Below are 26902 nucleotides of genomic sequence, written 5' to 3' on the forward strand. Positions count from 1 at the left end.
ATGGTATGCTCCATAATCCAACCAAAAATGTGCTAACGAAGAAAAATAGGAAGTGTTACATCGGGTTAAGATCACTGCTGTTAGAATAAAACTAAGAAAATAAAAAATCAGGTGGTCTGCAAGCTGTCAGTGAGGATGAAAAGTAATAAAAGTCAGTATTGGTCGAGTCATTCTGCCTCTGATAAAGGATAGTAGGTATAATTAGACTTTCAATATTGTTTCATCTTCCCCAAATGTTTGATAAGTTACATATTTTTGCTATTTTTTCCATCCCTACTTCAAGCAAACATTTCAGTCTACTATTTCCTTTCATTTTTGCTGTTTATTACCCTCCTCACATGTTTTTGTGAAGTCTTAAAGATGTGAATTGTTCAATTAATAAACTACATGAAAGTCTGCATTTTAACAGCCTTTTAAACTTTTGTCTTTTACTAATCCACTCTCCAGTCCTTGTTTAGGACTCATCTGTGTATCAACATCGATGTATTTCAAATTTGGACGTTTTTTGGCATGTATGGCTGAATTATGGAGGGATTGAAGGAAGTATAGTGAACAGAAAAGCTCCACAATCCAAGCTGACAGGATTGATTCCTCAGGTTTGAAACCCTGAAAGTTTGAATCTGTGTTTTTGACATTATCATCAGTGCTTTGCTGGTGGAAATGCCACTTGTAGCACGTAAAAAGCAACATTTTCTTCACAAAGCTGTCATTGCGAACAGCATTCCGCCTCTCTCCACTCGTCACTTCCAGCTTTACTCAGATCTGCTTTCATCCCGGCGTTTTTATCGCCTGTCCACACTGAACTGTGGCTGGAGTGAGAAAGCCAGTGTGGGTTTGCAGTCCAGATGGAGAGATTTGAGTAGGATGAAGGGAAAGACCGGAGAAAAGACGAGGCAGCTGTGGTTGGAGGAACGAAAGGAACGGAAGAAGAGGAGGAGGAGGAGGAGCAGCAGGGAGCAGGATGACAAGTTCGCTGGTGATAGTGGAGTTAGCCGAGTTAAGAGAGTGCTGGCTGAGGTGGGGAAGAATGACAAGTATGTGGGACATTTTCCAGAGCTGTGGTTTGGTGGATTCAGAAAGAGAGCGGAGAAGGGCGGCTGAAATAGAAAGAGAGAAAATACAGACAGAAGAGGACAGAAATGTAGCCTGTAACAGATTTATATACATGAGGAGATGATGAATGGTTGTACTTTCCCTGTTTTCTTTGCCTTTTCTGCCCCCCTCACTCAGACACAGCAGGATAAAAGGGTGGAGCAGGTCACGGCTGCAGTCATTGTTGTTCTGGCAGACAGACTTCCTGCTCCGACGCCCATCGATGCAACACAGCTGCATCCAAGCCGGAGGCAAACCGCTCACTCATGTTTAACCGTGCAGAGTTAAATACCTGTACAACGCTTCTTTACAACCGCATAATCAACCTGCGCTGATTTGCACTTCTGCATGCGAAAAAAATTCCATAAGTACACGCTGGAGTCTCCTGGCACATAGTGTGTAGTCTGATGCCGTATTTAAACCAGATGAGCAGAAACCTGTAAATCCTTTGATTATGACCCACCGCCAAGACTCCACTCAGCAACTTCCACTCCATCTACACGAGCCAGTCTGTCCTCATCACGTCATAAATCCACAAGTGTGAGGCTGTGAAAGCTTTAAAACTCAGCTAACTATGTTCAGAATAGTAATGACGGAAACACACTCAGATGTCAGCTTTAATGTATTCCAAAGCTTGCAGAAATTCCACTATCGCATCTCAGTTTCACATTGTGTACTCAACTTTAACCTCACATGTTACTTTTCTTCAGACATCCAGTTATGCAAAAAAAAAAAAGTATGAAGTTTCACTTTCTACTCTATGCAGATTTTTTAACCGATTCAGGTACTACAGTGTCCGTTACATGGGCGTGGGTTTGCAGGGATTTATTTAAAACACATGCTTTTGTCCTCCACAGCAGAGAAAAGCAAAAAATGTTTGATTATGAAAAACGCTGCATCTTGGTCTTTTTGTACTCTCAAAATATGAATTATGAGCTCACACAACCGCTGAATCTGTTGTGGAAAATGCAGTTACACCCATTAATTTTCCATTATAGTTTGAATTGCCACCTGGTGCTTTACATTTAGATATATCTTTAATTAGAAAAAGACATTTCCACCATAAATTGATGCAGAAAAGGCAGAAATTGCTGCAGATGTAGTGAATTTCAAAATCTGGGGATGTTCAGGGAATCCTGCTCGCTTGAAGGGTTGAATGTCAGAGGGAACCTGATAACTCAAAAGGTGTTCTGGAGCTTTTTTTGTTGAGTTACGTGTTGTCCCAATTTACACTTTACATTGCTTTTACACTTGATTTAATTTTAGAAACTTAGTTTTATTGTAGTTGTCCACATTGCAGAATTTCAACATGTACATCTTAAATGTATTATATTACGTTTCGGCTGAGGTTATGATAAGAGGACTGGCAGACTGTATCATAATGCTTTATTTTGATTTAATAGTAACTATTTTTTAAATCTTAGTATTTCCAGAACCTGCTTGTATTCTGAAGACGAAGCCATAAGTCAGTGTTAATGTTGTGATGGAGATTTTCTCTTTAAAACACAATAGATAAGTCATGATTTGAAGATTACCACAGGTTAGGATCAGTTTTTTTAATTAAATAAAAACATCCCCAGGGTTTTTTTTAAATTAGATTTCTTTTGGCATGAAATTATTGAGTTCTTTCAAACACCATTGAACATTTTACGGCAACTTTTAGAGACTGGTTTTGTAAATTGGGATGTTGTGTGGCTTCCTTCCAGTAGGTTTGTCTATCTGTTAGGAAGATCTACCATGTTGTTTTAATATTTTTTATATGCCTGGAGTAAAAAAATACACTAAATACAACTAATAAAGAGCTCAAAATGGGACCCCAAACCCCACAAAATGGCTCTTTAATGAACCTTTTTGAGAAGTTTGTCAAGTAATCTCTGCTGCAGGGATTTCTCAAAGAACCCTCTAGAAGTAAAAAGTAGTAGCGGATGGTGAGGAACCTCAAAAAATTCCTTGAGTCTGTTCTGTTTCTAAGTGTCGGAGTGAGTTGATGGAAGTTATCATCACCCTTGTAATGTAACATGAACACATCTTTGACATGTCATAGTGAAAGCAGAGAAAGATCCATGTATTTTTCCAACATTTTCTCTTGTATTTGAAGCTATTATGTGCAGCAGATTATTATTTTAGTGTTCCATGACTGTGGGAGCTTTCTGGTGTCTTCTTCCAGGCTGCTGTGGTATTTCACTGAAACCCCAAACCTTCATTTTCACATTTTCCCCTTCACTCTCTTTAACTGCTCCCCCGCTCGGCGTTGTCTCACCAGCGATGTTCCCGCGGGCCTCGGATTCACCACAGTCTGCTGAATGTGTGAGTCCTGGATGTGCACATGTGGTTCATTGTGTTTATGTGCGTGTCTCTTTGTGTGGCCGTCGGGGTTTGGCTGCCGGAGCATCACAAACCACCATCAGACTTAATTCGGCCTCTGTGGGCCTTTTCTAAATGTCAGGACTCCTCAAACGTTTTACTGACAGCGACCCCCCCCCCCCCCCCCCCCCCCCCCCCCCCCCCCCATCGCCACCGCTCAGCTTCTCCCACGGACCTCCATCTGATGGGGCTTCATCCCAGAGATGGACTAATGGGAACCTCTCCTTTGTGGTGGTTTCCAGTGTCCCACTGGTCCGGGAGTTGGTGGAATACCGTGAAATTGCGAAGCTTGTTTTGTGGATTTGGCAAGTTGTTGAATACAGCAGGACGCTTTACAGGAATTTAGCAGGACGTTGGGTTTTTTTCCTGACATTTTCTTGCATTAGCTGTTGGTTTGGGGTTGTTTTTCTTCACAGTGAGACCAACAGCGGTGACTGTTTATCCATTTAGAAATCAACATCGGCACACCAAACGCAAGTTATAGGTCGAGGAAGGACTCCAAATTATATAATGTAAACCTGGAACTATCAAAAGTCACGCTGAGGTCACACAGTTTTGAAGCTTTGAATTTAAAGTAGGATCTAACTTTATTGTTTCAGGGCTGCAACAAATGATGACTTTCATTGTGGATTTATCCCTCAGATGACCAGTTAATCCCTATCCTATATAATGCCTAAAAATGCAGAAAATCCCTGTAAGCCAAATAATGATGCTAAATTGCTTCTTTTGACCAAACATCATTATGAAAAACAAATGTATAAAACAGTGGAAAGGAGCAACTAGTGGATGTTTGGCATTTTTGTATGATGAATTACAGATAAGTAGATGGCTTCAGATTTGAGTGGAAATACTTTTTAAAGTTTATATCCACTTGACTGGATATAAACATGGATGTAGCCTTCAAGCTGCACTTCTTCTAAGAGCCACCAGGGGGTGATGCAAAAAGAAGCCAGATTATTTAGAAGTCTATGAGAAAGTGAGTGTGCTTCTTACTTGATTTGTTCCCTTATCAAGCATTTTCTGAATCAGTTTATGGGATCAACTGCTAGTTTCAAATCTGTTCAATACAGCATTAGGTTTATTCAGCAAAATATGGTCTCATTTAGAGGAAAATGGCTTTGGTAGATTGTGCTTAACGATTGTCATTTGTTTTGGCTAAATTTCAAACTCGATTCTTCAAACCAATTGTCCACAAACCAAACTACAGTTGCTACATCTGTCTTATATATGCTTTTTATGGTTCAACATAGCACTCTCTTATTTCTATGCATTTTGGCCTTTTATTCACATACAAATGCTGTTTTTGAAAACTCCTTCCTATGATGACGATATAAAGAAATTCACGGCTGCAGTGTTCAATGTAGGACCGGTAGAAACAAACTTGTCACTTCAGAGTGCGAGCTCTTATCTCCTTTGTTTACATGAGGCAGTTTTGTGTGATGTGGCATAAATGGAGCAGATGCTAACCTCGCTAACAGGACTTTTTACACATAAATGTACAGTTGCTTTTCCACTACACTGAGGCATTAGACGCACATATGATTCCCTTTTTCCTTGCTGCACCATTGTTGTTAGCCTGCCAGAACCAGGAGCAGAATTCATTATTCAGGCTTCTGGTTGGTCAACATGGCTTCTTTTGGGCAATTGTGTTTTTGTGTTTTCATGTGGAGAAAAGATTTTTTTTAAATATTGAGAGCAAAATAGGAGAAACTCTGTTAAATAAAAACCTTGTACATACTACTAGTACTGTCTGTTAGAGGCCAGACTCCGAGCTCTCTGTGGATTTGGGTGCAGTCGTGGCACAGTTTTCCTCTGAGAGCGTCGCTGTATTGGCTGACCAGGGAAGTCAAGTCTGGTTGTCTTTAGTGTCGGATGGCTGCTTCCATTGTCATCACAAGATGGCTCCAGCTCTGCACTGTGACGTGGTTGTGTGAGTAATGTGGTCAGACAGGCGAAGTTGTGTGTGTGTTTTTTATAAATGTGTGTTAGTGTGGGTCGGTGTGATTAGGTGAAGGTTGTGTGCACTCGTACAGTAGAAGTGTGTTACTGTGTGTGTGTGTATGTGTGTGTGTGTGTGTGTGTTGTCGACTCAGCCTTTTCCAGCCAGCCCCTTGCTCGTCTAAACCTCTAATCCCCATAATCCCCCTCCTCTCTCCCTCCTTTATTTTCTCCTCACCCCACCCTCGTTTTTCCAGCTCCCTTCCTGTCTCCCACTCCTCTCTTATCTCCACACATCCCCCTGTGTGTCTTTCACTTCTTAGCATCCAGTCTCCTCTAAATGTGGATTCATAATGTGGAGAATTTCTGTCTGCTGAGAGCCAGACAGAAGTGTGTGTTCAAATCAACAGCATGAACTCCTTTATTCATTAATTATTGATACAGTAGGTCAATAAAACAGTCGGTTAATAGCATCCCTCCCCTTTCTTCTTCTTCTTCCAGGCTGTGGAGAGAGAGCAGGTGGACAGTATTCAACCAAAGCTGCAGCATGTCAACGCAGTAGGTCAAGGTTTGATCCAGAGCGCCGCTAAACACACCGACACCCAGGCGCTGGAGCACGACCTGGAGACCACCAACCTGCGATGGAACTCACTCAACAAGCGGGTACGATTCTCGCAAACCATATGAGGCTTTATTGGTATTTCTTGCACTTTATCTAATATACACTAATGTTCAAATATTTGATGGTCACCCAGGCTATTTCATGTTTTCCATGAAAACTCACACTTTTATCCATGTGCTAACATAACTGCACAAGGGTTTTCTAATCATCAATGAGCCTTTCAACACCATTAGCTAACACAATGTAGCATTAGAACACAGGAGTGATGGTTGCTGGAAATGGTCCTCTGTACCCCTATGGAGATATTCCATTAAAAATCAGCCGTTTCCAGATAGAATAGTCATTTACCACATTAACAATGTCTAGACTACATTTCTGGTTATCTTCATTGAAAAAAAAAGCTTTTCTTTCAAAAATAAGGACATTTCTAAATGACCCCAAACTTTGGAACAGTAGTGTATATGTATACATCTAATACATTTACTGTATAATTCCCTACTGTTACATAGAGCTTCTGTTTCTCTCCTCATAATCATCTCTCTCATTCTCAGGTGGCAGAGCGGATCGCACAGCTGCAGGAGGCCCTGTTGCATTGTGGGAAATTCCAGGATGCTCTGGAGCCTCTGCTCAGCTGGCTGAGCGACACGGAGGAGCTGGTGGCCAATCAGAAGCCTCCGTCCGCCGAGTACCGCGTGGTCAAGGCCCAGATCCAGGAGCAAAAGGTAAGAATCTTAATATTTGTTCAGAAACCCAACCAGGAGCTGTAACACACAGAGCAGTATCATGTGACTTGCTTTTTGTCATCTGATGCATTTTATAAGAAGTATTTTATGGATTTGAGGCACTGATCATCAAACATCTGAGCTCTTAGATTCTTCTTCTGTTCTTTCTGTGAAATACACTGCCAGCTTTTTTCTGCAAATTAACAGGGACTTGAATTTTAAACTTTCCAGATTATTTCTTTTTAAATATCAACGTGACCAAACGATTCTCCCTCAGACAGGTGTGATCGCGGTATTATTGATATTCAGATGTCCTCGGTGTCCTTCAACCACAAACAACATCAAATAGATATTTGAATGACAAGCACACAGCAAACACTCAGTCGATGATCCGTCTGCCTGGCATCCAGTCGGCCCCAGTTGACTGTCTGCCAGTCAGACTGGCACAAAAACAGAGGCACGCATGCATGCTGGATTTGTATTGTTTTCAGAGACACACACACTTTTCCTTGTTTATCCACCATACATTTCCTGTGTTTGTGCACATACGAGCGCCGCAGTCTCGGCCAGCGATCAATCACATGTGTTTACATCCGTGACGGAGAGCCGTGTTACCGTTTGGCTCAGGAAGACAGTAAACTGTAGAACTGCATTCATGGGCTGAACCGAGCTGTTTAAAGCAGAGAGACGCTTCTGAGCTAGAAGGAAGGAACATCCTTGTATGCTGTTGTTGATGTGAAAACATTCCAAGGAAAGTAAATGAAAGGTTCTTCAACATCTACGTATTTTAGAGCAGCACCAACCATTAATAATGTTTTATAAAGTGTATATTAAAGACATCAGCTCACACAACTCCATTGGTGACAGTGTCAGATACTTTCCCTCAAAATAAAAGGGGAGATTGGTGATGTTTCCAAAAACTAAGTGTCGATCTCGGTGAATACAGATGAAAATCACACTTGGCTTTATAATAAGGAAATATTTTCCAGTGAACTGTATCTTTCATGCCTCATGTTTTCACAGATGTACATCAGGCGAGTTGTTTAGTGAAGCAGAATTTGTGACTTGTTTAAGTCTGAAGTGTAAACTCCCCACCCTTCTGCAAACATGGATGGATTAATTTCTACGTTTGGATTTGATAGTGGAACATGTTGACAGAAAGGAAAAATACTGTCAGATTGAATTAGGCTGTGTATTTAGGTGCACCTTGAGAAACAGATGCTGTTTAATACGTAAGTCTGAATGGCAGCTTCAGTGTTTTAGGTGAGTGTTGATTTAACTTTATCCTCATTTTTGAGGTGCTGCTATGTACTTCTGTTGAACTGTGGTATGTTTTATGTGACGCAGAAGTTTCAGGCTTGCTCACCTCCGTTTAACTTCTTAATATCAGAGGAGAATGTGATCTGGGATCTTAGTCTGAACCGATGTTCAGCCTGAATTGTTTGATAATGTGAGGAGCTCACAGATTCAATCTTAAACCTCCTGGACTGACCACAGCCCTGCTATAAAGAAACATGTTTGATAGTTACGAGTTAAAATTGAAGCAGTTATGGTTATTACTCTGCTCCATTACTCTACTGCAGAGCAGCAGACACTGTTTTGAGTGTTTGACTACCATGTACAGCTGAAAATATATGTGAAATAGCATATTTAGAGGGAACCAAAGCTCCTGTAGTGAAGGGGATTTTAAAAGGGTAGCACATGGATATTGGAAGGAGACAAAGTGGTTAAAATATGCGGCCAGTGGCAGGCTTAAACCCACAGCCTACATTCGGTGAGTCAGACTAGCAGTGATGTTACCTCCCCACCTCCTAACTCTGGACACATATTAGTCCTGGATGGAAGACAAGTTGGCCTCAGTGCTTCTCTCTGCAGTCCTGACTGCCCATTACAGTCGGTCTCCTTTCTGGTCGTAAATAAAGTGCACAGAACAAACAGGACTATTGCACTGTAGATCCTGAAATCTCTTTTGAATGAATTTTACCAATTAATGTGTGTGTTTCCGTCCTTCAGCTGCTCCAGAGATTGTTGGACGACCGCAGGCCGACGGTGGAGATGATCCGAGCTGAAGGCGAGAGAATCGCAGCCACAGCAGACACTCAGGACCGAGAGAAGATCCAGACCCAGCTGCAGAGTCTAGCAGAGAGATGGTCTGACCTGCTGGACAAGGCCAGCGGCAGGTAGATATTATCCGCTGCACAGGTTTAAGCTCTGATGTCGGCAAACCAGTCAGATTTTTAGCAAGTCTACAACTCCTGAAACTGTAATTTGATCTCTGACCTCGCTGCAGAGCATGAAAGAGAGATGGAAACTTTTAGTGTCACATTTTATCCTTTCAAAAGGCAGCTCAGATAATACTACAGCAACCGTAAGCTGCAGGTTTATCTTACAGTAAATGTGCGGTTTAGGAGTACTCAGTGGTTTACCTCAACAACATGTTATCTTGTGGTTTTTTACTGTTTCTGTTTCATGTTAGAGTGTCTGTTATGTTTTTAAAGAAGTATTCTGTGACTCTACAAATGATTTCAAAGACTCTTCTGTTCACCAGGGAAGCAAATGATCCCTTAAGAGGGAATAATGTACAAACATACATGACGCATTTACAAAGTAGAGAGGAGGTTTGAGATCTCAGATGTTCGTGTAAAGCTGTGTCATAATGTATAATGTTACCACACGTTCATGCCTGACTACATGCTGTCAGCCATCATATAAGACCGTCTGTCACGTCGCAGCAATTTATCACACCGTCTACTATGAATGCATGTACAGACACATACACACAGCTGCTTTCTGTACAAACACACTATGAGCTTGTCTTGGCACTGAAATATACACACAAAAGATAAAAAGATGTTTTCTCACCACTGTCTCTGACACACTACAGCAATCTATTTTATCTGTTCACAGAATACTTAAAATCGAATTATGTTTATGTAATAAAGCTTCATGAATGTTTATTGAATTGTTTAGAAAAAGATGACAGCTGTATGACACAAAATCAACAGCAAATCTTGCAATAACAGTAACAAAAAAAAGAGTGAAAGCAATAAAGTGCCAATAACGGTACGCCACCTCCTCCTCATTCGTCTTTGTCACCACCTCCCCTCTCAGGCAAGGCAGTTGGAGGAGCTGCAGGTTTTGGCTCTTCAGTTCCACGAAGCCCTGGAGCCAATGGGTGAATGGCTGAGCACCACCGAGAGACGCCTGAGCTCCGCCGAGCCGATGGGAACCCAGACGGCCAAGATCACCCAGCAGATCGTCAAGCACAAGGTACCGTTTGGCCCGGGGACCTGACCTGATTTTTAGACAGACAAAGCACCCATCCTCATAAACACACAAAGAGACAGCAATCATTTTATAATGTACATTTACTTATTGACATGGCAACTCGATGGAAAAAGAAGAAAAAAGAACCACAAAGCACTTCTTCATAACCCAAAAATGACCTTTTACTTGTTTATTTCTTGAGTTTTTAGGTTTCATTAGGGATGTCCCGATCAATTTTTCTTTAAATTTGCTCCCGATCTGATTCACTATCTGCCCATAGCCGAGGATATTTTCCTAGATATATTACGCATTTCAAGTGTTGTACATTAGCTGAAGCACCTCTTACTGTTTAAAGCATCCACAGGATGGAAGCACTTCAGTGTAGCAGAGAGCACTGGGGGAGTTTAGCTCGTAAAGGAGCACCGTGACAGAGACTTATTGGCAGGTCAGGAAACAAGTGTTAAGTCAAGATAAAGTTAGGAAGTGATCCTTCATCTCAGTTAAACGTCTTATGGCCACAACAGATGGAAACAAAGAATCTGGCGTGGGTTTGTGTGGATACTGATGCTTTGAAATTCCTGTAACTGCCTAAGGATCGGGCTCACAACATCCCTAGTTTTCATTTCTGTTAGGCCCATTTTTTAAGTTATTTTTTAAGTTCTTCAAGTCATTCTTCTTCAAGTCATCCTTTGGTGTTTATGATCTCATTTCAATCTATGATTTATCATCTGCATGCTCATATTTTAAGTTTTCATCCATCTTCTTGTTGTTTTGCTTTTCATTTCTCACTTTCCTTTACATCAAACACACACAAACACACACACACTTCCCAGGCGCTCCAAGAGGACGTTTCCTCCCGGGAAGCCGTGGTCGACCACCTCGAGTCGCTCAGCCAATCCCTGACGCCGCTCAGCTGTGCGGCCGATCAGGATTGGTTGAGCGAGCGCGTCGGGGCGGTGAGGTCGGGTCACTCGGAGCTGGCCGATTGGTGCTCGAGGCGGGCGGGTCTGCTGGAGCAGGCGCTGGCCAACGCTCAGCTGTTTGGGGAGGAGGAGGTAGAGGTGCTGAACTGGCTGGCCGAGGTGGCTCAGAGGCTGGCTCAGGTCTCCGTCCAGAGCTACCAGCCTCAGCTGCTGGCCGAGCAGCACAAACACACCCTGGTACGACTTCATGAACACACCGAGTGTCAGCTGCAGTCACCTCATGAAAGGGAACAACAGCCATTAGAAGCTCTGTCTTTTAAAACAGCCATAAAATATTAAATATATAGTATAGAAGTAACAATAGTGCATTAAATAAAACAATAATAAACCACAAATATTTCTAGATTGTATTATTTTGCATGAAATTATGATTTAATAATCTACTGACGTTCTAAAGGCATTTAAACCTCTAAATTTCAAGCAACATCTTAGCATTTTTTGGTCCTAACACATTTTACTCACTGTGAGCTCATTTTTCACTGTAATATAAAATCCTGCACCTCTATGGAAACAACACAACTAGGACTAGAAGTGGAAAGACCTGTGCTGTATCTTACAGTTATAATGCCATACGTCATAAAAAATTAATCAAGCACAAGCTGAAAGTTGATGGTTTTGTTTTGGGGTTCAGAGGGTTAAATCAAAAGCTAATTCTGGTGGCACATAATACACAGCAGACGGTGTCAAAATGCTGTTTTATTACCTAAACTTTTGGGGTTTTTATTACAGAAAACATTCACATTGTAGCGACGATTGAGTTTCTGTAGTTCATAGAAAAATGTTTTTATCTCGTGTAAACGCTCACTGTTTGTATTCCCTCAGTCTCTGAACGAAGAGATCTTAAGCAGGAAGAAAACTGTGGATCAGGCCATCAAGAACGGACAAGCTTTACTGAAACAGACCACAGGTAATAATCTAAACTTCATTAGGTTTGATTATTTCAAGATTTAGCGTGTTTGTGCTTGTGGTTGAAAGCCGTGAAGTGTTTTGATGAACAGCAACTACAACATCAAAGCAGCTTTTTCTAAGGGATAAAAGCACTTCTTAATCTATGCCTTTTATCACTATAACTCAGTGTTTTCACAGATGCAAAATGACCAGCCTTAGTGCGAGAAACACACTTGACAGTGAAACATTGTTTTAGCTGCAGACTTACATCCAAACCACACATTTTTAGATCAGCTATGACCCACACTGGAACATCTGGTTTCTCTTTTCCGACCATAATGTTAGCCGTGCCGACTGCTAGCACTATTAGCGAGTTAATTGTTGGTCTGCCTTTGAGTACACTGTGTGTGTTTATTGTCATATTTAGGTGGACAAATGTGGCCATAAAAGCTGTGCCAAGCTGTCAAACTGAGGATGCTGTGAGATTTTACAGAACATGTTTGCAGTGTTAAGACTCAAAGATGGTTTAACAAACAACTAAACACGGAGTTTGGTTTGAACACATGTTTCGATATGTCACATTATTTATAAACACACATCCTAAGAAGATAACATCTGCAGCTGAAATGTAGAAATGTGTTGTGGCGTCCTGATTGATCGAGTTCTTTGTCCTCCTGCAGGTGAGGAGGTCCTCCTGATCCAGGAGAAGCTGGATGGCATCAAGTCTCGCTACGCTGAGATGACGGCGGGCAGCAGCAAGGCCCTCCGCACCCTGGAGCAGGCCCTGCAGCTGGCCACGCGATTCGCCAGCGCCCACGACGACCTCAACCAGTGGCTGGACGGCATGGAGGCGGAGCTTAACAACGTGGAGCCCGACGCCACGCCTGCCTACCAGGAGAGACAGAAGGTGGGAGGAGTGTTGTGCTTGTAACTGTTGTCCGTTTGAGAAGCTAGCAAAGACTGACTTACAGATTAGTACCCAGCCAGGTATTTTTGGCTCCCGATATCCGATCTGCCATTACCGTTTTCCTGGATAATATACACTCTTAATGTGTTGTAGATTGGCTTTAGTAAATAATGTCTCCACTGTTCAGTGCCATAGCAACCAGGTGTGGCATTTCAGCGTTGACTAGCAGAGACCATTATGGGAGTTTAGCTCGTAGAGGAGCCCCGTGATAGAGACTTTAAGCTTATTGACCTCAGGCCAGCTGACGATGCATAACTGAAGTTGGGTTTATATTAAATATTGTATCTACATCCCAGATTAACATCAGCTGGGTGTCCTTCAATGCATTTTGAAAAACATTTCCTTGTGAAATCGGATACCAGAGTATTGGTTTATGTTGATACCAAACAGCTCAAATACACCTGACCAAGTGAGGGACATTCCAAATGGATTTTGTTGTTTTCAGTGTTGTACACCATTTCAGCTGATTCCAAATGAAAAGAAATCACAATAACTAGCAGCAGCCGCTCATTGTTGTCTTTGTAAATATCACACTACCACATCGAGCTTAACAGGACCTATCAGGCTGCAGTATTTAGACATGGTTGTATATATGTTCAGGTATTTCACATTAGAACATCACTTGTTTAAAATGAGAGTTTGGAGCAACATCGTCAGACTCTGCATCTGTCTGCTGCATCCATTCCCGTGTACACTTCACTTTTTGTTGTTGTACTTTGCTAAGATGCAGCTCTTTATCTGGATTGTATTTCCTTTTTCTCACCGGCTGATTGGGACATTATGGTTAAAGTATGTAACCACGGCGCTTAGCTAACAACTCGGTAAAACTTAATCGTCCACATCTTACAATTTTTAAAGATTATTTTCAGCGTTTTTTTGTCCTCATTATGAAAAAGTGTGTTTGAAAAGCAAATTTAATGACAGCTCCTGTCTGTAATGACATTTTCAGCCTTTCCAATACCAGCCTACCCACAGCTGAGTTACCATAGAAACATTGATTTCTGGGAACTCAATAACAGTTTGTAAAAGCTTTAAAAGGATTATTGCCATTTAATTTTTTGCCTTCCAGTTTTTTCACTCCACAATGACATTTAATGTGCTCCCGGTTTACTTCACATGTTCTTCAAAAGCAGCAGAAAGGGACACGATGCTCTCAGTGCCATTTACACAACTTTTTGTGCATGAAGTTATATTTTTCCTGTGTAATCATTAGATAAATTTGTAATTCTAACCCTTTGGCTTGACTTTTGCAGGAGCTGAAGAAAGTGTCGGCTGAGAAGCGTCTGGTGTTGGACACGGTGAACGAGGTGGGCAGTGCTCTCCTGGATCTGGTGCCGTGGCGAGCTCGTGAAGGACTGGACCGCCTGGTCGCCGACGCCAACCAACGATACCGCCAGGCCGATGACACCATCACTCAGCGGGTGCAGCTGGTGCAAGCCGCCATCCAGAGGTCACAACAGGTACTGCAGGCAGCTTTAACCGATGTAAACTTGCGTTATATTTGTCTGTTTAACTGTTGGCACTTAAATCGGTTCACTGCTCCTTTCAGTATGAGGAGGCCGTGGATGCAGAGCTGGCCTGGGTTGGAGAGACGGAGCGTAAGCTGGCGTCTCTGGGGCCCCTGAGCCTGGAGCCCGATGTCACCGTGGCTCAGCTGCAAGTGCAGAGAGCGTTCAACATCGACATCATCCGACACAAAGACACCGTGGATCAGCTCCTCAGCACCAGAGACGACATCCTGGAGACCTGCAGCGACGCTCAGAAGGACGCTCTGATGGTGAGAGATTCTTTATTTTGGTGAACCTTCAAGGGTTTATAGAAATGAGGAAGAAAGACACCAGAAACTGACACGGCAATGATTAGTCCATAAGTTGTCAACTATTAAAGTAATTACCTACTATTTAGAAAATCGCCAGCTAACAGTTTTTCGTCAAAAGGCAGATACTCTCTCTACTTTTAAAATGAGGCTAAAACCTTCCATTTTGGAAAAGCTTATAGTTTAGGCTGCTTCGGTGACCCTGAACTAGTCCTTAGCTATGCTGCTACTAGAGCTAGAGTGATTAATCAAAACATTTTTTAGAAAATTGATTAATTGGTTTGAGTAATTTTTTTAAGAAATGAAAATGTCTGTGATTCCAGCCTTTTAATGGGAATGTTTTCTAGTTTCTTTCCTCCTCTGTGACAATAATATTTTTGAGTATGGACAAACAAAGACATTAAAGAACGCTGAAAGACAGATTTTTTTTTTTTTTTAGCATTTTCAGATATTTTATAAACCAAACAAATAATCCGTAATTGTTCGTTGCAGCCATAGATATTTGCAAGAAACATGGCAGAAATAATCCCTAATGTCTTCATCTCTGCCCTCAGGTGAAGACAGATTCTCTGAGTGCTCGTTATGATACAGTGAGTCAGAGCCACAGCGAGCGGTTCTCAGCTCTGGAGCAGGCCCAGGTTCTGGTGGCTCGGTTCTGGGAGACCTACGAGGAGCTGGAGCCGTGGCTGGGTGAGACTGAAACCCTCATCACTCAGCTTCCACCACCGGCTATCGACACCGACGCTCTCCGCCTGCAGCAGGACCAGATGAGGGTAAAGGAGGACGTAGAATGTCTCACTTCTGCTTGTTTTCTCTCGGTTTGTCTCGTAGTTAAACATCTACTCACTTTCTATGTTCTTAATGTCCTCTCCAGCTGCTCAGAGAGTCCATCGCAGAGCACAAACCCCACATCGACAAGCTGCTGAAGATCGGACCTCAGCTGGCCGAGCTGAGCCTCCATGAGGGGGCGACGGTGACGCAGCGCTACACCGACGCTGAGAGACGCTACCTCGCCATCAAAGAGGACGTCAAAGGCCGCGCTACAGCACTAGATGAGGCGGTTTCACAGTCTGCTCAGGTACATCTCAGAGGACGCATTAACTGCTTTACTCTGCTTTAACTGCAGACCTGGGTCTAATGTGTTGTTTCTCTCTGATACGAGAGATTCAGAAAGCCTGTTTGTAATAGAATTCAGCTGATTTAAGCCACATTTAGCGTACAGACTGACCTAATTTGTTAAACTGCACCTATCTGACCCACAGTACAGATTACAGAAATGCTGTTTAGCCCAGGTCTGTTCAGAGCTTGTTGTTTTAGTGTCTGCAGCCATGGATGAAACTGAGGCCTGACGTGATTAATAAGCAGCATGGGCTTTGTTTTTGTCTCAGTTGCTTGCTTTAAACTAAACGATAATGTGGATTTATTTTGCAATGTCACGGGTTTGGTTAAAGCTGAATTTTACATAAATTTGTTGTTTTCAAGACTTATTTCTTAGAATAGTTTTCTCAACAATTTTATATCTGCAGTCCATGTTTAAGCAAACAGCATTGGAAGACTTTTTTTTTTTAGTAGCACACTGTAAAAAATACTCCATTCTCTATTTGAATGAAACTGTGCAAATATTATCAACAATATTTACATAAATGTCAAAAGTAAAAGAGTTATTTTTCTGAAAAAAATGCTCCCTGTTGACCTTTTAATGTTTTAGATTTATCAAAATTTATCTGTCAATTTTGCATTTCACACCTGCAGATGTTACAGTTGAGCTCATTTTATCTACTTTATATACTGTTAGGTAGTTTTATCCACAGCAATTCATCATATTTGATAAAGTCATCATATTTTTGTCTGTAAAAAGTCAACTTTTTAGGCAAAGCAGCCTTTTTTCAGCTTTGTGACATTTTACAGCTGGTCCAAGAGAGTTTTTCAATAGTTAGAAGAAGTTCTCAACCCATAAAGTAAAACTGAATCCTTCAGTTTATTAGAAAAAATCAAATTTCAGATCACAGATTTGGAGATAAACAATTCAAATCTGAATAGCAAGTGTTTATGAAAGCTGTCAGACAAGTGTAGTGCAATGCAAAGTATAATAGCCTGTGACATGTAGTGAAGTAGAAGTATAAAGGTGCATAAATTGTCAGTACTTAAGTAAAATACAAATACTTTCAATTTGTATTTAAGTGCAGTACTAGTAAATGTACTTTCACTTCTGCAAGCAGCACGTACCGTTAGCTTAATTTTACCGTTTAGACTTTTCTGTATCACACCATGTCTTCTCATAGCGTAGTTTTCTTTACAGACATTTCACTTTTTCTTTGCTCTTCATCCCATGAGATGTCACTGAACGGCCGGTGTTTGCTGCACTTTGTTCTGTATGCATGTCTCTGATTTAACTCATTGTGTTGTTTCTCCACCCTCCGCCCCCCTCAAACCGATCCACGTTTGCTCCTTTTCCTCCTCCACTTGCACTTTATCCTCCTCCTCCTCATCCCTCAAAACCACCTCCTCATGTCTCTCCTTAACCTCACCCCCCATCCCATCCCATCCCTCGTTCATTGTGGATGTGTGTGTTGCCCCCCACCACCATTTTCTCCATGGTCACTGCTCACTGCAATCACCAGCTGGTAGAGGTAAGACCATTGACTGACCACATCAGACTGGCACTTGGGCTGCGGTTACACCACATGATTCAGTCACTAATGAAAATCAATACCCAAGAATCAGGCTTATCTTAATCAAGCACAAATCTCACCAGGTGAATACGTTTTGAAATTCCCAAAATGCAGAAACATTATCTGAGCAAATAAATCGATTATTCCAGAACAGTTCTAACCCTTTGAACCTAAAGCAGATTTAGGGTGTTTTATTTACTCCTATCACATTTTTACTCACTGTGGGATCATTTTTCACTGCAGTAATGATAATAAAGTCATGCATCTCGATGGAAACAACACAATTATGAAGAAGTAGAGTCGACTCAGACGTGTCTATTGTCGGTATGAATCAGTTATAGTGCCATGAATCTTAAAATATATATACATATAGAAAAGTTGAATTTCTTTTCTATTTTTTCTTTTTTTTAATTTAAAATCCTGGAATCAGCATGTACAATATTTTCCAAATAACCACAGGTGTTACTAATACATGGCTTCACATGCTGTACATATCATTACATTTTTTTAAATTTTGTTCCATATTTGTCGCCTACCCACTCTGTGTAAGCCAAAAAGTCCCTACATTTTTGTGGAGTCACTGTTAATCACAGCTGAGTCACTCGTGGCTTCACAGTTGTGCAAATGAATGCATCATTTTTTTGTTTTTCACAGAATCCAGTTTGTACAAATGATTTATTTTTGGCAATTTGTTAAATGAGGCGTGTAGAATAAAGTGATTTTGATCAAACATAATTTTAAGCTTAGATTTGGTTGAGTTTTCTGAGAAACGGCGTGTCCCAGATGAGTTCAAGGGCTGTTTGTAAGCTGAAAATCTAAGATTTCTCTCTGTTTTTACTGTTTGTAGCTCCGATGAAGGTTTTAATTTTGGCATTTATCTCAGAGATGAGGCCTTGCAAACCCATCGACAGGTTTGGGGGTTCAGAGGGTTAAGAAGCAAACACTGATATCAAAGGATGTCTGAATTATTTCTGACAATTAATATCTTTAATATCATCTCAGTTGCAGCTTTTTGACAAGTATCTGTCTGAATCATGTGTTTTCCAACCCTGAGTGACAAAAAGACTGAACCTGATCAGAGCTGCTCCTTCTGTGTGTGATTGCAGACTTGAATTAAGTCTAGTCTAAAGTAGGCTTGATTCAAGTTTTAAAGTCAGCCATAGCTGTCCTTTTGTAATGTAAAAAATTCCCTTGTGTTTAGATGAGTTTTGTTTTTGTCAGTTGAATTTCTCTCAACTCAGACGCTGTTTCATGAGTGCTCTCTTGTTTAAAATGTCTCCTGAGTCCTGCAGAGTGACTCTGCTGTGTTTATAGCTCCCTCTTGTGTGGTAGATTGAGTCCAGCTTTGGGTGACATTCTGAAAGTGCCATATTGAGATTTTTAGGATTGTAGAGGATACTACAGTATTCTTGTTCTACATATTAGATAATGCCTGAAATATGATAAAAGTTTAAAGTTATTGCAGTCTGCCACAGATGGCCAACCACCCTCGAAACATCTCAATATTTTCCCACTTTCAAACTGTCACCCAGCTATCAAACCTAAACCCAACAGCTTTACCACGCTCTCTCGTCCTCCTCTTCATAATTTATTCTTGCGGGTCTCCCTCCAGTTCCATGACAAGATGGACCCGCTGTTGGAGACCCTGGAGGGGGCCGTGCAGCGGCTGCGGCAGCCTCCTCCGGTGGCAGCAGAGGTGGAGAAGATCAGGGAGCAGCTGGCAGAGCACCGAGCCCAGGGGCTGGAGCTGGACAAACTGCTGCCCAGCTTCTCCGCCCTCTGCGCCCGAGGAGAGGAGCTCATCGGCAGGGCGGCTCACGACGATCCTGCTGCTCAGGGTGAGAGGCTGTGATGTTTCTGTCTATAGTGACAGCTGCATAACATTCACACTGAAAGACAGACAGGCCACAGAGTTAATGTGTTAAACAGGGTGTTATAGTGCCTATAAAAAGTCTTCATGGTGTCGTTATAGCCGGGAGCACCGATCACCCCCCACATTCTCACAGCTGGACTGAAATCTGGGCTCTGACTCAACTAACTGCAGAACATTTGTTGTCTTTAAATCATTTCTGTCTAGTTTTGGCTGTTTGCTTCAGGTTATTGTGTTGCTGCAAAACAAATGTTTTCAAAAGTCACAGTTCTCTTGCAGACTGCATCAGGTTGTCCTAAAGGATACCCCTATCTTATACATGCCATGATGCTGCCACCACCATGCTTTACTGTTGGCATGGTGTGTTTGTTATGATGTGCAGTATTTTATGTCCACCAAACATAGCATCTAGTCTCTTATACTACAATCACTGAGACACATTAACTGCACTCCATTTCAATAATTGTGTGACTTCTAGCACCAGTTGGCTGCACCAGTGTTGAATTGAGGGCTGGATACTTACACCATCAGTTATTTTTGCTTTTTTTGTTGTTGTTGACATCACTTTGCAATAATTTGACCTGAACAATTCTTTTCTGTAAATTCTCATCCTAAAAGATATATTAAATTGACCACGATTCAAGCAATAAAAAGGAAAAACTTCCAAGCAGGATTAATACTTTTTATAAGCACTGTAAATCAAAGTTTACATTTGTTGCACTTATTGCATCCACTGTTATGTCAGATTAATTCCTGCTTTTTTTTTCATTCCATCTTGCAACACATTACCTGGTTTTAATGAAGGCCTGTCGGCTGATTAAGACGCTGAATGATTTGGGGAAAATATCTAAATGTAGTTTTTCTTAGAGATATTGCTCCTTGATTTGTGATATAATTGTTTCATTCTACATTCACCATGCAATAGTTTTAAAACATGACTCCACTTCCATCCATCCTCCTTGTGTGACACACAGAGGACAAGACAAATGTAAACATTGAATTATGGATTCTATAAAAAGCTTTCACCCTTCTTGGAAGTTCTCCCCATTCGTTGCTTTTCGACATTCACTCATGGTCAATTCAGTTCATTTTTTGACAAGAATTTACAAGAAAGGACTCTTTCATGTCAAAATAAAATATCAAATGTACACCCCCTGTCAAAAGTTTTGAGACACTTTCTCATTCAAATAAATTAGAACAGGGGGTGTATGCCGTCCTCCCAGCATGATGGCATGAATTGTAAAATAATTGACACAACAGTTTAAACCGTGGATGTTTCTTCCACTTTGCTACACACTGCCAACCCTTATTAGACATTCAGTGTGTGGCTGTAAAACTTTCTCACTAAAATGGAAACTACTGGCTGTAATCTAAACAAAACACTGCAGTGCCATTTTTTTTAATCAATAAAAGGACATCAGAAGCTGCAGTGAGTCAGGACAGAGAACCAAGTATAATGGGCTTCTGTAAGTGTGATAACTACTAAAACCTTATTCTGGGCTTTGGTCCAACAAGTTCACTGGGTGAACAATTAACTGGCTGAAGTTGGTCTCTGTGGAAGCGGCACCAGGCCAGCAAGAGACCTTGTCAAATCTGGAAAATGAACAGAAACAGCAGTGAAGTTCTGCATTTTTCTTCCAATGCCAACACATGGTGAAGCCGAACACACACGTGTCTTTGTTAAATCGCCCTCTGAAGAACTTTGTGCTGCTGCCTCCATTACAATGAAAGACCTCACTGTGCTCTGATAGTAGGAGTGGACTCAAGAAGGACGTAACATAACAGCACTGTACACAAGATGGCAAAATTCAGACTAATACGCAGCTAATCCGAGGCTAGATGGCTTTGTATGAATAAGAAGTATTTCCCTCCACCAGTCTGTTTAAACCATCACTTGTGTCGCCTCCCTGCTGCAGCTGTTCGTTCTCGCCTCCTGCGCCTCCGTTCTCTGTGGGATGAGATCCGGCAGCGAGCCGAGGAGAAGGAGGGGAAACTGAACGACGTGTTGGACCTGGCCGGGAAGTTCTGGGCCGACGTGGCGGCGCTACTGAGCACGCTCCGAGACTCCCAGGATATTGTGAAGGAGCTGGAGGACCCTGGGGTTGATCCATCGCTCATCAAACAGCAGATTGAGGCTGCCGAGGTACGAAGGAGACGCTTTGGGCAGTGGCATGCATCAGGAGGGGAAAAGAGCTGAAAAACGGTGGCGACGTTGTACTAAATGAACCTCTGTTTCTTTACCAGGCCATCAAGGCAGAAACAGACGGCCTGAGGGAGGAGCTGGAGTTTGTCAGGACCCTCGGAGCCGACCTCATCTTTGCCTGCGGAGAAACTGAGAAACCTGAAGTCAAGAAGACCATAGATGAGGTGAGAACTCAGAAGCCTTATTGCCCTAGTTTCACATGGTGAGCCACAAACTAATCCTCCTTCCTGTGTCTCAGATGAACGCTGCCTGGGAAGGCCTGAACCGGACATGGAGGGAGAGGATGGAGAGGCTGGAGGAGGCCATGACGGCTTCTGTTCAGTATCAGGATGCACTGCAGGTTTGTACAGCCCACATGTTGACATTAAACTGGGCCTTCATTGATCTGGGTTAAGTGGATTCATCCAGTTTAATTACAGTATAGTTCTAGATAGCTGGAGGCAATGTAAGATTTACAGTCTCTCCCTTTTTGTTCTATGTAAGATTGCATAAACTGATCCAGAGCTTTACAAGAAATTTATTAGCTGTTCTATCATAGACATTGTTCCAAAAAAATTATTGTCCTGTTTTTCTATTGTTTAATATTTTATACTATTTTATACTCCTTATAAATTGATTGTCTTAGGTTGTTTATAATTTGGTATCTAAACTGTAGCAAATGTATTTTTGTTTCTGGCCCTGCCTGGTGTTGCAGATCCTAAATTAAAAAACAAAGCAAAACATGCAGCACAGCAGCACCACAACATAACTACTGTACTTCAGTCAATTACAGAAGCTAGTCATATGTTTCCGAGCCTGTGTTTTATCTTTGCACCAATTTAGCAATGAAAATCAAGACATTTCTCATGTGTTGCTCTTGGTAACCAGAAGCTAATTTCTGTGTCACGTCTCCAGTCTATGTTTGATTACCTGGACAACGCTGTGATCAAACTGTGTGACATGTCGACTGTGGGAACCGACCTGGGGACTGTCAAACAGCAGATTGAAGAGCTCAAGGTTGGCATAAGTGTTTTTCATAGCAACAGTTTCCTGAGATCCCAAAGGGTCAGAATTCTAACAAGAACTAACCACAATTTGCTCTCTCGTCCTTCAATCTCACTCTTCCCCTGAGCAGCAGTACAAGGTGGAGGTTTACCAGCAGCAGATCGACATGGAGAAGCTCTGCCACCAGGGGGAGCTGCTGCTGAAGAAAGTGTCCGACCAGACCGACAGGGACATGATCCAGGAGCCGCTCATCGAACTGCGACACCTCTGGGACAACCTGGGGGATAAAATCACCCAAAGACAGGTACTCAGACAGCAGCACTAACTGCTCCAGGAGCGTTAGTCTGTAGAAAATATATCTGACAGCTGCTTCTCATTACAGTTCCAGTGCTCGAGTTCCTATTTTTAAGCCAGAACGTCTGTCCTCTTTTCCCCACAGCACAAGCTGGAGGCTGCTCTGCTGGCCCTGGGTCAGTTCCAACACGCCCTGTCGGAGCTGCAGGCCTGGCTGAGCCACACTCACACCACTCTGGACACACAGAGACCCGTCAGCTCCGACCCGAAGGCCATCGAGATCGAGCTGGCCAAACACCACGTACGTCTCAAAGTCCTTACACACTTTTCGAATTAAATTCCCTGTATGATTATCCCAAAAAACCAAGCATTGGCCTCCATATTTAACTTAAAAATAAGTTAATATGCTTTTAGCCTCTGTTCGGCTCTACATGTAAGACCTGTTGCACCTCAGCATTGAAATGTGATTCTGTCTCCCAGGTTTTGCGTAACGACGTGCTGTCCCATCACGCCACGGTGGAGACGGTGAACAGCGCCGGTGCCGAGCTGCTGGAGTCGTCTCCTGGCGATGAGGCCAGTCACCTGAGGGATCAGCTGGATCAGCTCAACCAGAGCTGGGAGAGTCTACTGCTCAAGACCCAGGAGAGGCAGAAACTCCTGGAGGCCGCCCTGCAGCAGGTACGGAGTTTTGATAGAGCTTCCTCCCATTGAACTACAGTAAAAATACTGTACTTATACGACAAAAAAAAAAAAACATAAGTATACTAGAAATTAATCAAATACTGCACATGTTTATTTGGGATCAAGAATTTAGATCTTCGTGAAGCCTCTGTAGTTTGTCCGGTTGCACAGTTATTGTAGTTTATGCTTCATTATTAAAGAAATTATACAAAAATTAAAGCCTTTTTAGTCGTGGTGGTAGTGCTATTTGCCGCTGCAGTATTTAACTAAAATCTTCTCCTGACCCTCCCTTGCCTGTTTCTTTGCAGGCTGAAGGTTTCCATGGCGAGCTGGAGGAGTTTCTCCAGTGGCTGAGGAGGACGGAGAGCCAACTGTCTGCTGCCAAACCAACCGGAGGTTTACCTGAAACAGCCCGAGAGCAGCTGCAGCAGCACATGGTACAGAGTCATATTACACCTTAATACTCACAGTATTATGCACAGTACACAGCTACACATCAGACAGGCCATGCTGCACTGTTTGTATCTATTTTACATGTTTTTGAACTCAACTGAACTATTTTGTAGTAATGATAAGTTTATTTGTATAACACTTTTCAAAACAAAGTGCTTTCCAAAAGAAAAGTCGAATTAGACAAATCAAACAAATTCAACAAATACATAAAATCCTTAACATGCAGTATAACAAGATGAGTAGTTATGTTCAAATCAAGATGTTCTTTGTCTTCTGTTTTTAAACATCCCACAGATTGAAGCTGCAGTGAGATACAGTTTTATTAATGCTTCATACTTTTTACACAAATCCCAAATTTGACATTTATTATCACTTTGTTATTTATTCTTTTGATTTTCTGTCAACAGAAATGATCTGTTGCTATAAACATTCTGTGAAATCAGTGGTACAGTGTACTGAATTATGTCTTATTCATATGTGCTCTGTGAGTAAAATATAATTCAGCTTTCACCATGTAAACTGAATTCACAATATACAGATCAGATATATGCAACTCTGCAGCCAGAGATACTCGCAGATAGGGGAAAAAAAACACAAACTATAGGAGGGAGAAGCTGGAATTAGAGAGTTTATACTTTAAAAATTACTCCGTTTAGTCAATTATCAAAATAGTTGGCAATGAATGTGCTGGTAATCTTGCAGACTGAGAGTGAAGTTCTCTACTGGATTAATGTTGGACTGTACAGTGAAACTTTGTTTATTGCTGTTTGAGGCATTTTTTAGCAATGGAACCTATCTAGAGTCAGCTCAGCACTTTTAACATTAAATATGCAGCATTATTATTTACTACAAGTTTTGAACAGATGCTCAGAGTCTTAGTTTACACGGAGACACTTGGCAGATGGGGACTATAAAACTTTAATCGCCTCCATTGTTCTACAGCAGCTCAACACAACACTCACCTGTTCATCACTTCATGCTCGTGTCTTCTCCGTCTGCAGGAGCTTCAGGCTCAGCTGAATCAGCGAGCGGATCAGTACCATCGTCTGCTGGATCAGGGAGAGTCCATGCTGCTGGCCCGCGGAGGAGAGGAGGCCGGACCCGGGACCACCCAGACCCAGCAGAACCTGGCCATGCTGCAGAACAAGTGGGGCAGCCTCAACACCAAGATGGACGACCGCAGGGTAAGACGACGTGGATGAACTTGTCTTTAGTTTGGTTTCACTGATATTGTTTCTTTCACAGGGTTAACTTTGAGCTTTTTCAACCTTTCAGGGAAAACTGGAAGAGGCCGTGTCCTTGGCGACAGGCTTTCAGACTTCCCTGCAGGACACCATCAACTGGTTAACGCAGGCTGAACAAACCCTGAACATGGCTCAGCCCCCCAGCCTCATACTGGACACTGTCCTCTTCCAAATAGACGAGCACAAGGTAGATAAGAAGCGCTGTGTAAATGTCTATCTTGCTCTGTTTAACCGGTCAGTTTCAGCATCATAACTCTGCTCTTTCCTGCGTTTGTCCAGGTGTTTGTGAATGAGGTGAACACCCACAGAGAGCAGGTCCTGGCTCTGGAGAAGGCCGGCTCTCAGCTTCGCTTCGCCAGCCTGAAGCAGGACGTGGTTCTCATCAAGAATCTGCTGCTCAGCGTTCAAGCTCGCTGGGACAAGCTGGTCCAGAGGTCCCTGGACCGAGGAAGACACCTGGACGAGGCTCGCAAACGAGCCAAACAGGTACAAAAGTCTTATTGTGAATACACTGATATGTATATTTAAAACTAAGATTTTATGAGCAACAGTACTAATTCAAACAACCTTTTAAAGTGTAGCTATGCTAAAATCCTCTTGTTTGTAGTCTTGCAAATTCAACAGACTTAGCACATTTTAAAGGCCTTTTTCTACCTTATATTCCCTTGGATTCTGACTGATAAAAGTTTTTTTCTAGGATGCACTCTTTCAGCTAAAAATTCCAATAAAAAAACAATTCTTTCTTTAGTTCCACGAGGCCTGGAGGAAGCTGACAGACTGGTTAGAAGAAGCCGAGAAAAGACTGGACTCAGAGCTGGAGATCTCCAACGAGCCAGACAAGATCAAAGTCCAACTTACCAAACACAAGGTACCAGAGATAATACTGCAGAAAATCATCGTCAAACAGTCAAACCCGTGCATTTCGGAATCTCTCATTTCTTCTGTTGTCGTGTTTTCCTGTGCAGGAGTTCCAGAAGGCGCTGGGATCGAAGCAGCCTGTTTACGACACCACGGTGAGGTCTGGGAAGGCCATGAGGGACAAAGCTCAGCTGCCTGCAGACACTCAGAAACTGGATCACCTGGTTGGAGAAGTCCGAGACAAGTGGGACACCGTCTGCGGCAAGAGCGTGGAGAGGTAAAGAAACTGGTTCATTTGGCTTTTTGTTACAGGTCTGAATTATCAGAATGAGTAGAACCTGGTAATTACCAGCTGTTTTCATCTCTCCTCCCTCCAGACAACACAAGCTGGAGGAGGCTCTGCTGTTCTCAGGCCAGTTTGCTGAAGCTCTTCAGGCTTTGGTTGACTGGTTGTACAGAGTGGAGCCTCAGCTGGCTGAAGACCAGCCGGTTCATGGAGACCTGGATCTGGTGTCCAACCTCATGGACTCACATAAGGTCAGTGATAAGCAGTCTTTATACTCCTGTCACATTTTTTACTTCAATAGAAAGTCCTGCACCTCTATGGAAAAAGAATGGCCACAAAAAAGGAAAAGGACTCAAAAATGTCTTCTGTACAGTTGTGATGTCAGAATTCATCATTTATTTTACAGCAGTGGAAAAACCTGGGATTAACATGCAACATTTATTCAAGTGCCCACAGGTGGTACTGGTTAAAAAATGTATTTTACTATTTAGATTTTTACAGCCTCTACAAACTCAGCATTTAAAGATATTTCACCATGCTGAATGTATCCTCTAACGGTTTGCTCATTTTTGGACCATGTTGCATTTAAAATGATCCAGTGTGTTTTAATTCCCTTCTCTTCTGAAGTGAGTTTGATGAAATATGACAATTTTAAGCTTAGATTATTGGAGTTCCCAATAGAGTGACTCATCACAGAA

At 42.2% G+C, this 26902-nt stretch overlaps 1 protein-coding gene across 1 annotated transcript in view; it reads left to right on the forward strand.

Moving 5' to 3' along the window:
• Positions 1–26902, forward strand: part of macf1a (microtubule actin crosslinking factor 1a) — a 356367-nt gene that overhangs the window by 309938 nt on the left and 19527 nt on the right. Inside the window, exons 66-91 of the mRNA XM_051956148.1 lie at positions 5896–6057; positions 6568–6738; positions 8752–8918; positions 9855–10008; positions 10839–11165; positions 11811–11895; positions 12557–12783; positions 14097–14303; positions 14393–14620; positions 15214–15432; positions 15534–15737; positions 18944–19169; positions 21118–21344; positions 21446–21568; positions 21643–21744; positions 22299–22400; positions 22519–22692; positions 22828–22983; positions 23163–23360; positions 23672–23800; positions 24818–25000; positions 25092–25247; positions 25340–25546; positions 25809–25928; positions 26026–26195; positions 26296–26455. Of these exons, the coding sequence (XP_051812108.1) occupies positions 5896–6057; positions 6568–6738; positions 8752–8918; positions 9855–10008; positions 10839–11165; positions 11811–11895; positions 12557–12783; positions 14097–14303; positions 14393–14620; positions 15214–15432; positions 15534–15737; positions 18944–19169; positions 21118–21344; positions 21446–21568; positions 21643–21744; positions 22299–22400; positions 22519–22692; positions 22828–22983; positions 23163–23360; positions 23672–23800; positions 24818–25000; positions 25092–25247; positions 25340–25546; positions 25809–25928; positions 26026–26195; positions 26296–26455 (4584 nt within the window). The remainder of the gene's footprint in view (positions 1–5895; positions 6058–6567; positions 6739–8751; positions 8919–9854; positions 10009–10838; positions 11166–11810; positions 11896–12556; positions 12784–14096; positions 14304–14392; positions 14621–15213; positions 15433–15533; positions 15738–18943; positions 19170–21117; positions 21345–21445; positions 21569–21642; positions 21745–22298; positions 22401–22518; positions 22693–22827; positions 22984–23162; positions 23361–23671; positions 23801–24817; positions 25001–25091; positions 25248–25339; positions 25547–25808; positions 25929–26025; positions 26196–26295; positions 26456–26902) is intronic.

The sequence above is a fragment of the Acanthochromis polyacanthus genome, chromosome 11, assembly GCF_021347895.1.
Source record: "Acanthochromis polyacanthus isolate Apoly-LR-REF ecotype Palm Island chromosome 11, KAUST_Apoly_ChrSc, whole genome shotgun sequence".
NCBI lineage: Eukaryota > Metazoa > Chordata > Actinopteri > Pomacentridae > Acanthochromis > Acanthochromis polyacanthus.